The 14,879-nt window shown below is 36.1% G+C and overlaps 1 protein-coding gene across 11 annotated transcripts in view; it reads right to left on the reverse strand.

Annotated features, from left to right (window-relative positions):
* The window catches only part of LOC120776863 (formin-binding protein 1-like), a 164,210-nt gene that overhangs the window by 11,229 nt on the left and 138,102 nt on the right, over positions 1-14,879 (reverse strand). For all 11 annotated transcript variants that reach the window (XM_040107919.1, XM_040107916.1, XM_040107918.1 and 8 more), the window contains exons 4-8: positions 13,162-13,212; positions 1,804-1,948; positions 1,443-1,733; positions 1,194-1,372; positions 941-1,115 (exon numbers count right to left, since the gene is read on the reverse strand). In XM_040107919.1, the coding sequence (XP_039963853.1) occupies positions 941-1,115; positions 1,194-1,372; positions 1,443-1,733; positions 1,804-1,948; positions 13,162-13,212 (841 nt within the window). The remainder of the gene's footprint in view (positions 1-940; positions 1,116-1,193; positions 1,373-1,442; positions 1,734-1,803; positions 1,949-13,161; positions 13,213-14,879) is intronic.

The raw sequence follows: 14,879 nt of genomic DNA on the forward strand, positions 1-14,879 counted from the left end.
CGTATGACAACTATATGCTATAGCTATCTGATCTAGCGAATTTCTTCGTGGAATGTGTCATGGCCTTAGTCAATAACCCATGGCAAATTTTGTGGAGACATCTCCTCAAATAAAATAGTTGTCCATGCAAGTAATAGATTTTGATCAATAAGTTTGTATGGCAGCTATATGCTATAGTGGTCCGATATCGGCCATCTCGACAAATGAGAAGTTTCTCGGTGAGAAAAAAGAGGGTGCAAAATTTCAGCTCGATATTTCAAAACTATATACAGACAGACGATATTTATGTATCAATTTTAAGGGGTCTCTGTCGTTTTCGTGTGAGTTTCAAACATCGTTGCAGGTTTTATATGGTTACTAGGCTAGGGTATAATTAAAACTACCAAATAAAATGTCTTATATCAACTTTATAACTAATTACTAGAGAACAAGTAGATACTCGTTTTGGTTCAAAATGCGAATCTCTCATAGACGAAATCTTCGAGGCATATTTAGGATATTTAATGCAGAGTTCCTCATACTCAGAATTTCATATAATATACAATATATGTATGTAGGCCAACTTTATGTGAGCCATTTATTTAAACGAAATTTTAAAACAAAAAAAAAACATTCAAAAATGAAAACAAGACAATTATAGGACAAAATTCAACAAAAAAAACAGGACAAAATAAACATTGGTCTAAATATAAGAAATTATATACATATACTCAACCTACAATGACTTAGATATCAGCACAAAAAAAAAGCTACCTTCCACAAACCTTCGAACCTCCCTAATAATAAACTAACGCTATATGCGAGGCATGTCTTTGCAAGAAATTTGCTACGCCAATTGATTTCGATTAAAATTAGTCAAACGCTGAACACATTCTAAACATTCAGATTGGAAAAGTGTTCCGAAAAGGAGTAATGTGTGTATACAACGCCGCACACTTACCTTATTGCTACCGAAGAAGCTGAAGATCGCTGTGCGCTTCTTAACGCCTTTACTAATGGTGCCCTTGACGGTGAAATGGTTTGAAAGCACACGGGAATCTAGCGGTGAATCGGGATTCTGTTTCGACAAATCATCGAAAGGTATGTCGGTTGGTGGTGTGAAGCCCGATTGATATCTGAAAGCGTAAAAAAAAAGAATTTAGATAACCATTTCTACGATAGACACTTATTTTTAAGGGCAACAGCAAAGCAACCTTTCTATGACTTTGAAGGAGTCTTCCTTTTCGTTTATTGACTCGCCCGCTTTGACAATGCCCTCCATACACCGTGCAATGATGGGCGCCACCGCTGATTCGACCTCTGCTGTGCCAATGATGAATTCACGTATGCCGCCTGTGCGCTTCTCATCCAGCTCCTGTAGGCGATTGAAGACCTGTGCAGCATAAATAAGTTTTTAGGTTATATTTTTTTCATGAAAATGCTTTAACGATTTAACGACATACCGTTGGCAATGCGACACCGTAGTGCTGCCTTTGTAAATTGTTTGTCTTCTGCAGTTGATTGGCATATTCGTTTTTCGCATCGTCCGATTGTTGTATTTTCGCTGTCATTATATTCTTATAGCGTTCCACTTCGGCTCGACTCAAATTCAGATCCATATCGGCTTTCTTGTGATTCTCCACAGCTTTTTCCGACTCGCGGAAAGCCTTCTCGTAGTTGCGTTTGGCACGATCGAGTGCGCCCAACTGTGCGGTGAGTGTCTGTTGTAGGGATGTGCCTTCATTGAGACATCGCTGTGAATGCATAAGTTTGAAAATTATATTCCTTTATTCAAAATATTATTTTTCGTAGCATAACGCTTACCTTTCGTTCATCTCGTAACGCTTTAGAGAGCACTTGAATGCCTTGCACGATGCGTTGCTCCAGTGATTCGGCGACTACTTCGCGCTGGCCCGCTAAGTCGTTGATTTCTTTCAGCACATTGCGAAAAGCTTGGCAGGATGAAAATCTGTTGGAAAAAAAAAATTAAAATTATAAATTAAATTCATAAATATAAAGAAAATCGATATAAAAATTAAGTTATGAAAATATATAATTTGGTGTTAAAGGTTACTAAGTGGGCTTTAAAATTTCAAAACATAAAATCATTATTTTTATTTTATTTTTATAGTTGATTCATTATTTTTATTTTATTTTTTTCTTGAAATGCTATGGTATGCCTATAATATTTTCCGAGTTTTAAGGGGGTAGTAAGGTATTTTTATTTTTTTTTTTTATATTAATGTACAATTAAGATGAAAAAGGTAAAAAATCATTAAAAAAATAAAAAACTCGGCAGCGTTACCTCAGGATACTTATCAACTAATCAAATCAATTTGGTTTTTTAATTTCAGATGATCCAGTCATGAGTTATGCGGTTCACCGAAATCAATTTTTGTTTGGAAGGTCTGCGAAGATTCTCTGTCACCGGCTCATTTTTTAATATTTTTCTATGAAACTTTCACAGAATATTCTTTAAATATCATATAATTATACAAATAAATATTGATTGTATCTTTAAAAAAAATTATTGAAAATATGTTTTTTTTTTCGCTCGAATTAACCTTACCACCCCCTTAAGGCAATCGCAGGAGATAGAATTTCAAACAAGACCGGTCGGCTACTTCAATATTTGATCATGTTTTCCCGAAGCATCGCTTCAAAGTCGGTGGTCACAATTTCTCAGAAACTATTGAGGCGATCTTATTGAAATGTTTCACAGTCCTTCTAAGTGACCTCATGATTTTTCTAATTTTTTCGGTTTTAGATGAATAATTCGTCATTTTAGGGTCGTAATAATCGCCCACCTGTGCTCGCTATTCGTCGAATTGTTAAACATTTCGAGCGTTCTCAAGAATTGGGACTGTCTCAAACAGCAAACTGACGGATTTTGAGAGAGGATGTGGGCTTGCATCCGTATAGCCATTGGACTACTGTAAACGTCGTGAATTTGCCTTGGCATCTTGCATCTGCTCCCTGAGTGGTGCGGTAAATAAACAAAACTGTTGATTCTGGTGCGAAGAAAATCCACAAATAATTCATGAACAATGATTGCATTCACCTAAAATGACAGTTTGGTGTGGTTTTTGGTTCATAGTACTTTTTTCGAAATGAAGCTGGTGACACTGGTCACTGTCAATGGAGAGCAATATAGATGGATGATAACCGCTTTTTACGGGCCGCAATTAGAAGAAGTTAATCTTGAGAATATCTGGTTCCAACAAGAAGGGAACACAATATGTGCAACAACCGAATTATTGCGAGAAAAGTTTGAAGATCGATTTTTTCAAGAAATTGTGACATTGGATGACCTCCAGGAAGTTGTGATTTAACACCATTAGATAACTGCTTGTGGAGTAATTTGATGTTATTGGTTTTTAGCAATAAATCAGACTTAAAGCTTTAAAAGTCAATACATGAATAGCAGATTTAGTGATAAAAGTACTCGAAAATTGGGTTTATCGAATTCGTTCCTGCAAAGTTGTTGCGGCCATTTGAACCGATTGTATTTCACATTAAAAGAAAAACTTTTGAATTTCCTTAACAATTAGTGTGTTTTTGTTTTTTTTTAATAAGTCTTATCACTCTTATTGGAAAACCCTGTACTAGTTCGACTGCCTTCAAATATTACTATTGCAATAACTTATGTCAAACTTTTGAAAAGCGCTGTATGCTGTTTGAGAAAATTTACTCGCTACTCGTCACTTATGCGCGCACATTATGCGTGTGTTGAGTATGCCATAAAAAGGCCAGAGAGTGTGGATAATGTTTTCAATTTTTACGGCTGGAAGCGCATGTCAGTGAGCAGCGAGAGTGTAAACAAAGAGCGCGAGAGCATTTATTGTGGAACGTAAGTTTGCACAACATCATTGCCACTGGCAATTTAAAAGGCAATCTTTAAATAAATACATATCTACATACAGTTGAACTCCACTAACTCGAATCACTATAATTCACAAAAAATAACTACAATTTAGCGAGACTTCGAGTTATGGAAGGAAATTTATATGAAATTTGACTTTTATTGGCAATTCAAGACTTCGAGTTATAGAGAACCTTCGAGTTATGGAACTGTATGTAATATGGAATATAATTTATTTATTCTTAGTAACGAAACAAATATAAAAGAAGCAAGAAAAAACATAAGACTTTGGTTGCACGGAAGCTAGAATATACATATCCATAATTAAATGAGTCTCCATTCAAGAACTTGATTAGGATTGATCAGTTTTTATGGTAGCTTTATGCCATAGTGGACCGATGTTAACAATTTCTGGACAAAATCTTGATAGCCTGGTGTCTTCTTTTTCGGTTTCTGGTGATTGGCTGTTCATCTTATCAACTTTTTAAGGATTAATGACACCGATTATGATATTTTAAGAATAAACAAGTTTGCTTTTTAACTAACTAACACAATTAAAATTAAGTTTTTAATTTTTAAATTAAAATTTTTAAATTAATTTTTATTGTAAAGGCCGAAGATTATTTATTTATGTTCCAAAATTATATGTCGTATGACAGAAGCAGAAAACAATTTTACTTAATTTTGGTTTAAAAATGTAATAAAGGGAAATAATGGGCATCTAAATTAATTTTGAAGCTATTTGAACTTGATTACAACAAAAATTTGTGGTATCACAAAAATTTTTAACATAGTGTTAAGTGGTTAAGAGTGTGTGTCCCAGCTTAGCAAAGTTTTCAGCTTTCAAAAATGCTCTATCCAATCCACGGTAGGCCGTCGGATCAGTTCATCTCCGATTAAGGCTCGAGGATGTGCTGATTCTGCTCGAACTATGATTTCTAAGAGATAGTTGCAACTATTCCTGCTCAGGCTGTGAAGACAAATATAAAGTTCTTATATTTTTGTGGTTTGTTCAGAATAGTGTTTAGTGTCAGGGGTGCGAGTCTTGGCTTAGCAAAGTTTTCGCCTTTCAAAAATGCTTTAACCAATCCGTTGTAGTGCGTCGGATCAGTTAACTTCAGCGCATAACATTTTAAAGATCCTTTTCTCGAAACCGTGTTTCTCAAATCGGGTGACTGAGAAACTCAGAGGCTAATACATGGCTCACTTGAATTTTTAATTTACAAGTTATCCCCTTTGTGAAAATCAATTGCAAAAATACAAACAATCGTTCTTTTCTAGCAAGTCTTATGTAGATTAAGATCAATTTTCAGATTCAAATAACAATCATCGCTCGACATTTTTCTTGAAATGTGATGACCTAGAGTCCAACAGGCGCCACTTTGTATCAAAATGTCAATTAATTATAGACTCAAAAACATGCTCAGTAATTTGTGGCGCCTATAGACTGACTTAGTCCGCCTTAAGACATCGTTTTTAAAGGGTTAAGAGAACAAAACATTAAATAACTCTATTTACATTAGAAATCTGAGATAAAAATATTAAAAGTGTGATTTTATATGATAGGTGTGTGTATTTTGCTTAGCGAAGTTTTCCATCTTGAAATATTTTTATTTCTGATGTCTTTTGAGGCTCAGCTCACAGTATTTACTTTGAAAAGCTTTACATTTGATAATACAATTTTTTTCAACATCACTGTCAAATAAGTCATTTGATAAATATACGAGGATTGCACCGCTATCTTAGGTCTATTCAGCCCTTATAATAGGGGAAAAAGGCATAAATATATATCTAAAGGCTCGTGCTGGCTTCTGCCGACTATCGCAGTGGTCGCAAGATATTATTTTTATATTTTCGATTTATAACGCTGCTTCTGCTATTTATTCACATAAAATTATATAAATAACTGTTGCACATCGTTCTTAAGCCTTTTCGCTCTACGTTTATACCCTGCATTTCCTAAACTAGAATCGATTACTACTCAAAATCATTTCTACACCACAGCAGTTTAAGGAAAAAATGTAATCAAATCACTCAAAAAGACGCTACAAATCATCGTGGTTGCCGCAACGTGCAAATTCCATGCAAATTATGTGCAATTTGTCACGCTTAAGCCGCTGGCAGAGAATGGCGCATTAAGTCAATCGAAATTGTGACAAGCCAACCATAAATGGAGGCACATGAAGAACGCCAAAGAATTGCATAAACATTACATAAATGTGCAGCAAAGCAACGAAGAAGCGTGCGTACACACACAAGTAAGATAGGAAAATGAAGGGAAGACGCCGGTGCGTATGAGCAACATGACGTCAGCGGCCTTTAAAAAAGCAATGAGTGTGAGGCATGGCGTTGGATGTGGCGCCAAGTGTACAGCAATGGCAAGTGCATATTGAAGAACACATAGCTGCATATGTAGGCACACACACACACACACATACATAGATAGATAGAAGTATGCTAACACATATGCAATTGAAGCAGCGAAACGGAACAAGTGAGTGAGTAGGCATTTTTAAAGCGTTTTGCATGCCAAAGCATTTAAGCAGCAGCATTTAAATGCCAACAACAACAAGATCAGCGACAAAAAATAATTAATTACACCTTCAATTTGATGTTTTACAAGCGAAAAAATGGATTAATTGCTGTCAAGTTTCGCAACTTTGACGAGCGTAATTTGGCTAAAAATACGAAAACAAACGCTTATGCGCATAAAATGCAGGCGCACATACAAATATATGCTGCGTATGTGTGTTTGCGTGATTTCTCACAATTTTAATGAAATTTTACAACCGCACAAAAGTGGAATGCTTCGAGTAGCGTACGCCCACACGCTCAAGCGGCTGGGCGGCTAATTGCGTCAAAGGCGAGCCACACGCACAAACAAGCGTGCGAATAAACAAATGTGCATATGTACATACCCATACATGAGCGTATGTGTATGTAAATGTATATTATGTATGTACACATATACAGTATCCGACAAAACTATGTATACCCCAGCACATTTTATATTGTTCTTTGAATATTTTTTTCAAAAGTTCAACAATTCAAAATTTGTACATACGGTAAGTGCACACTGTAAGTTGACAAGTACTAACGGTATGATATTTGCCGTTAGCTTTTATTTTGCTTGCAGAATGTGCACTTGTTGATGATCAGTGGAACTTTGCAGGCGACAAAATTATGTATACCGTGGCAATATTTGTGCGTAGTGCTTCTTGCGTAAATAGTTTTTGCAAATATTTAGGAAACAAACTCGACAAAGGTAAAATTTCATCATTTTATACTCTGATAAAAGTGTTTAGGTAAATAATATAAAGATTTTATTTAGTGAAATGCCAAGATCTGCAGAAATAAGCGTTGACCTGCGAAAATTGATTGTTCATGATCATTTAGATGGAATGGGATACGGAAAAATTGCAAACAAATATTCTAAAAGCAAGGCCGCAATCCAAAAAGTGATCAAAAATTACCAAAAAAATTGTGGGCTGGAGAGTGCTCCAAGATCAGGCCGCCCTAGAGTAACTACAGTGCGCGAAGAGAGAAAAATAGTGAGAGAAGTGAAAAAAGATCCGACTGTATCAGCCCGATTTATTAGGCAGAGCCTTCAAATAGATGTTTCCGAGCGAACAATTCAACGAAGAATTCGAGAGGACGGGTATTCCAGCCACTACAAGATTAAAAACCGTTCATCAGCAAGAAAAATTTAAAGGCACGATTGGAGTTTGGTAAAAAGTATTACAAACTGCCACCAAATTTTTGGAAAAAGTAATTTGGAGTGATGAAAGCAAATTTGAATTTAAAAATACTAAAGGACGGCAAAAAGTTTGGCGAAAGAGCCACGAGAAGCTTCAGAGTAAATGCATTCAAAGCACCATAAAGTTTGGAGGCGGAAATGTATTGGTTTGGGGTTGTTTTAGCTACAGTGGTCTCTCAAATCTCCTAATGATCGAAGGTAAAATGACGGGAGAGTCTTATGTTCAAATGTTAAGTACCAATTTGGAGCCAGCTACGCAAAAAATGGGCATACCGGATAACTTCATATACCAGCAGGACAACGACCCCAAGCATACAAGTCGGGTTGCAACAGAATACTTTCTGAACAAAAATCGATAGAACTCCTACCATGGCCTGCCCAAAGCCCCGACTTAAACCCCATTGAGCACTTATGGGTAATATTTGGACGACAAGCTTGACCGATCTTCTTGCTGTTCAAATTAAGGCGAGTTTTTTAATAAATTGAAAGACTCCTGGGAAAACATACCCCAATCACTTCTTCAAAACTTGGTTGACAGCATGCCTCGACGTCTATTGGCAGTAATTAATGCTAAGGGTGGCAACACTAAATATTGAAGTTCTAGTGTGAAGGTAACCTCAAAATTTATTCGGTTATACATACTTTTGTCGTTGCTAAGAATTTCTCTTTTTCAGATTACCACGAATTTTGCAGTCACTAGCACTAAAATGCAGAAAATTAATTTAATTTTTTGTATGTAGTATACTCATAAGCAAAAACAAAAACCATGCAAAAAAATAAACTTCACTTTTCAAAAGATATGATAATTTTCTTTTCAACTTTCATGGGGTATACATAGTTTTGTCGGATACTGTATATATGTATGTACATACATATGTACATTGTATGTATGATAAAGAGGGCAAAAGAGCGGCGCATGAAATATGGAAAATATTTAATTGAAAAGCGCATATTTTTTCGCAGCCAATTCGGCGCAAAGAAAGGCCAGTGATGTTTACAAAAACAACAACCATCAGAACTTGAAGTAAATGGTCAGTGAACTAAAATGTTGCGGGAAAAATAAAATAATTCTTTCAAATTTGTAAACAACGTAAAATGCTTTTACAGTTATTTCAAAGAAATACTTAATAAAAAAATAAAATTCATTTATTACATTATTAAGCATAAACATCAAAATTAAATTTAGCAACAAATACTTTTGCAACTTGCAAAGATTAACGCAAAGATTGTGCCCAAAAGATACGGTGACATTTGAATTTAAACTGCGCGTGCCGAAGGATTTGGAGAATTATTTTTTTTTTAGGTTGGTAGTACTGTCAGTCACATTTATGTCAAAATATTCATTAGTGTTTGTGGTACGTGTCGTTTTGTGAGCTGCTAAAAGTGAGTTTTTCGCTTTTTGCGATGTCGAAATTTCTTGAGCAAAGAAATTGCATTAAATTTTGTTTACGGAATCAATTTTCTGCTGCGGCTACGTTGAGGATGGTGCAGAAAGCCTTTGGTGATGGGGCTATGTCTAAAAAAAATGTTTACAAGTGGTATAGTGAGTTTCAAGCCGGCCGTGAACGTGTCGAAGACGAAGAGCGTTCAGGGCGACCATTGCGACCATCAACCTGAACCGACGAAGCTCACATTCAACAAATCAAAGATTTGGTATTGAAAACCCGTCGATTAACAATTAGAGACCTTGCTGATGAAGTTGGCATATCGAAAGGCTCAGCCAATATCATTTTGAAGGATAGTTTGGGCCTCAAGCGCGTCAAATCTCGACTGGTACCGAAAACATTGAATTTTTTGGAAAAAAAGGCGTCGCGTTGAAGTGTGTGAAACGATGCTTTCCGACTACCAGGGTGTCATGAAACGTATTATAACTGGCGATGAGACTTGAATCTATGCTTACGATCCCGAAACAACCGATAAATCTAGCGAATATCGTGCCAAAAGAGAGCCGAGACCAAAAAAATTGCGCCAAAGTCGCTCAAAAATCAAGGTCATGTTGGCTGTTTTCTTCGATTATCGTGGTGTAGTGCATTATGAATTCCTTCCAACCGGTCAAACTGTCAACAAGGAATGTTATTTGAACGTTATGTGTCATTTGCGTAACGCTATCCGCCTAAAAAGGCCGGAATTGTGGAAAGACAATTCTTGGTTTTTACACCACGATAATGCACCATCCCATACTGCCCTCGTAATTCGTGATCATTTCGCCAAAAACTCAACCCATATCGTTCCGCAACCACCGTATTCACCTGATCTGGCGCCGTGCGACTTCTGGCTGTGCACCAAGCTCAAAAGACCGCTCCGGGGACACCGTTTTTATACGATAGAGGAGATTCAAGCCGCAGCGAAGACGGAACTGAAGGCCATCCCGGAAAGGGACTAAAACCAGTGTTTCGAAGTTTGAAAAATCCGTTGGCATAAGTGCATTGCATCAAGAGGGGATTACTTTGAAGGGGATGAAATTGATTTGGAAAAATAAATAAAGAATTTTCAAAATAAATACAATGTCACCTTATTTTTTGGGCATAGTTAGGCAAGTTTTCACCCGTTTCGGCCCATTAACAAGCGCAAAGATGCACCGTTATAGAAAAAGCACACTCTCTCAATTTTATGAAGATAAATCACATATTGGCCGATATATATGTACATATGTATGCGGTATAAAGTCAACCGGAAGTTCGAAAATCTTTATTTAGGTATATGGGGGCTCAGGCAAGTATTAACCTGATTCAGCCCACTTTTGATACACAGTTATAATATTGCCAGGAAAGGACTCTATGAATTTCAATTACATATCTCACACATTGACCGATATTTTCGCTAAAAAATCAACTACAGATACCTAGGAGCTTGAACAGTTTTGATTCGATTTGGATAATAAATGTAATAATCTTAGAGGAATGTTATATACTGATTTTTTTGAAATCTGTCGAGCGAGTCCAGAGATATGTGATTTTATCTAAGAGAGGGCGGTGCCGCGCTCATCGTCCAATTTTAACACCGATTCCAATAAAACTCTATCATATCAGCTTGATGGTAAAATTCGCGTATTTGGTTATTGATTTATCGCGATTTTAGTAGCTTTTAATAGTACCGTTATGTTATGGGTAGTGGGCGGGGTTATCATCCGATTTTATCAATTTTCAAACAGTCGGTAGGAGTTCTTATAATATTTGTTCTAGGCAAATTTGGTTGTTGTAGCTTTAATGGTTTAGGAGGGAGGCGCGGGGCCATGCCCACTTTTTAGAATTTTTTAGTCCATAAATGCCTCTTGCTGCTGCGTTCCCTGTGTTAAATTACAGTTGAATGTATTAATTTAGTGCTTAGTTATGGCACTTTATAAGTTTTAGATTTGCAGCGTTTTGTTGGTGTGACAGTGGTCCGATTACGCCCATCTTCGAAGTCGTCCTCTCTTCGAATGATGGAAAAGGCTTACACTGATTCAGTTTTATCAAAAACACAAGCCTATGCGTGGTACACAGCCTTTGAAAACGGTCGAGCGATCGTTGAAGGCATTCCTCGTTCTGGACGAACTCTTGAACTGATGAAAATATTAAAAAAATATTATTTTTTCCAAACAGAATACTGTAAATAGATCTCTTTGGACATGCTTGATCGTGCGAATTCCCATCCCACATTTATGGAGAGCATTACAACTGCCGATGAGACATGGGTTTATGAGTTTGACATGCAAACAAGTCAGCAATCATCGGAATAGAGAGAAAAAAAAACGAGCCGAAACCAAAAAACCATACCAAAACCGTAAAAAAATCAAGGTGATGCTCATTGTTTTTTTCGGCATTCGTGGTTTGGTGCATCATGAATTTGATCCGGATTGGTAGACGGTCAATAAGGAGTTTTATTTGCGTGTATTGAGGCGTTTGAGAACATCCGTAAAAAGATATGCATATATGTACATATATATACACAGGGGATTAAGTAAAAATTTGCAACCGAAAATAATATTGCATAAAATTAAATTTATTTATAAGAAACGAAACGTATAAGTATAGGTGAGTGTGAATATAAACTGTCTTTCATTCTTTTATATAATTTATGGAAAGTACGCACAACTTGGCTGGCGGCCAATAATTTGCAAAAGAAGAAGTCGAATATTCGACCACAAGTGGGCGCATGACGGGTTGATATAAATATAAGTTATATAGGGTTTAGGGTATACGAGGGCTGCTATATATGTATATTCTGGCCTAAGGCAACACTAAGTGTTGCCAGGTGCAATCTGACATTTCCATTGGAAAGTTTGACATTTTTTAGCATAACATCACTCAGAACGTTTTGTCATTTAATTGTGAATTGTTTTATTTACAAGGAATTAAAAAATTCATCTCGGCCAAAAAATGGAATTAACTCGTGAACATTTTAGTGCGATCATTTTTCACAACTTTCGGCGTGGATTATCACGACAAGAGTGCGTCGATGAACTAAAATATTTGTATGGCTATGAAGCACCATCCTATAGCACTGTGAAAAACTGGTATAACGAATTCAATCGTGGCCGACGCTCGCTCAAGATGAATTCCGTGAAGGTCGTCCAAAAACAGCCGTTGTGCCAGAAAACATCGATGCCGCACGTGAACTGATAATGCAAGACCGTCATAACATACCTTCAGATAGAGGCATGCCTATGCATTTCTTCCTTCCACCATACATTCGATATTGCATGAACACCTGGCCGTAAAAAGGTTTGTTCTCGTTGGATCCCGCACAATTTGACAATCGCTCAAAAAAGGCTCGTGTGGATTGGTGTAAATAAATGCTGAAAAAATACGATCGCGGTGCTTCAAAAGACGTTTATAAGATCGTCACAGGTGACGAATCATGGATCTATGCGTATGAGCCCGAAACAAAAGCAACAATCGGCAAAAAAAAAAAAATAAAAAAAATTAAAAAAATAAAAATAAAAAAAAAAAAAAAATATAAAAATAAAAAAATAAAAATAAAATAAAAATAAAAAAAAAATAAAAAAATAAAAATAAAAATAAAAAAAAAATATAAAAAACCATTTTCGTTGATAAATATGCCCATTTACATTATTAGGCCAGAATTATATATAGCAACCTACGTAATAATGCAGTTATTTGATAATTAAATCTGCGTGCAAATATGTGCGTATTTTTCTCACAACAAAAATTTAGTACAAAGTAAGTGCAATATTTACAAACAACATTACAAATACATATGAATTGACGTTATTATCAGCAAAGTAACAAATCACAAGTAAAATCGATGGATGGAATCTGGTTAGTAAGCGGTTAGCCAATGCAACTGGTGCATGGCATTGTGGCGTCTAATAGCGCGAGTCCAAACAATTTAAAAGCTGTTACTTTTTAAGAAAACGAAAATGAAGAAAAGAGACGAATAAACGCTTGTTGAGTGTTGCACGCAACTGTAGTTGTTGCTTGTGCTGTTAATTGCATTTTCATGCAACAAAATGAGACGCGCAGCAAAACCAACTCAAACGTTGCAAACAAATTAAAATAATTATTTATTTATATAGAAATGTGTTAGTAATACATGTTAAACGCATAAACGGTATACTTACTCGTTGTCTTCCTCCTCCCGCTTTTTGGGCTGGTAGCTCTTCGCCAAGCGTCTGCAAGTGAAGAAAAAGAGAAAATTATTAATTAAATGCTGCGGCAAAGGAAAAGTTATGAAAATACAAATGAATATAATTAAATTTATTTAAATAAAAAATATTTTTCTTTAATAAAATTCAACCATACATACATATATTAATGTCTTAATTATGTGCCTGGGCTATGCGATCAGCGCTAATACATGCAAATTATGCCCATTAAATTTTCTAGTATGAATATGCAAAGCATCGGAATCTATATACATATATATAAAATGTATATATATACATACATACATCTATATATTGTATATACAATATATATGTATATAGCGCGAAGCAGTCATTACTCACGTTGCAAGTGCAAGCGCATGCGCATGCGCGGCGCCAATGGTGCGCTTGATGAGCATCAGCGCCGGTACCCACTGTACACCGGCATAGCGTGTGCTTGCAAGAAAGTAGTAACAACAACAACACGCATACTTGCAGTGAAGCAGTCAACAAACTACTCATCCATCTATTCGTCCAGCTATCCACCTATTCAATCATTCAAATATTTAATGATGGATGATTCGGTTGAAGGCATTGAAAACCTGCGCAGCCGCGCAACTGAACGAATTAACGAATGCATGCTGAATGCTTCGCGCTGATGGATCGTGTTTATTTAGCTGGCTGCTTCGGCGGCTTGTTAGCTGCATATTCGGCCAGCGAACAAATCACACTTTAATTGAGCAAATTATGTTTTCAATGTGAATTGCTTTAGAAAAGTAGTGAACAAGTTCAAAAAAATATTACAATAAAATATGTAAGAAATGTTCATAAATACAAGCTGGGATTTCACTGGGGGGATTTAAGGAAAATTACAAGTACTATTAGGAATAAAAAGTAAAATAAAACATCTTCTAAATACAAAATTGAAAATTAAAAACCGCAAAAAATATTTCAAAATTTTGATTAAGTAGAAAATAATCAAAAAAATCTTTACATAAATTTCACTTGAATACTAATTTTTTTTAGCCAAATCTGATGAGGTTTTCTATACATCAATTCAGTTAGCTGTTAGGGGTTTGCGAAATATTTTTGTTGCCTTTTTCAGTCACGAGGTTTTATAATATACTGCCATGAGCAAAAAATAGTAAGACTATGTTCATAATTTCAAAAATCTTAATTTATTCTTCAAACTCTATGTCGTCCAATTCAAATAAATCCCACTTGGCCCAAATGCACTTGTGCTTACGTTTTTTCGAATCCTCGAAACAGTTATTTAAGTCAATTCCAGGAAAAGCCTTCAATGCGCGATTCACATTTAATGCCACATGCCACACGGAAGTAAATCAGGCGAATACGGTGGTTGCAACACGATATTGTTTAAAAATGTGGCAAGGAACTCAAGCAGAATGAACGCAGTATGCGACGTTGCATTATCGTGGTGCAAAAACCAAAAGTTGTCGGCCCATAATTCTGTACTCTTTTCACGAAGAGCTTCGCGCAAACGACGATGACACTCAAATAGTACTCCTTGTGGACAGTTTGGCCAGTCGGAATGAATACGGAACGTACCACACATCGATAGGCGAAGAAAACTGTCAACATAGCCTTGATTTTTGACCTGCTTTGGTTTTTCTTTTATTTTATTGACGTGTTGATCATCTGTTGTTGTTGATGGCCGTCCTGGACGTGGTTCA

Source organism: Bactrocera tryoni, chromosome 5 (assembly GCF_016617805.1).
Source record: "Bactrocera tryoni isolate S06 chromosome 5, CSIRO_BtryS06_freeze2, whole genome shotgun sequence".
NCBI classification, from domain to species: Eukaryota; Metazoa; Arthropoda; class Insecta; order Diptera; family Tephritidae; genus Bactrocera; species Bactrocera tryoni.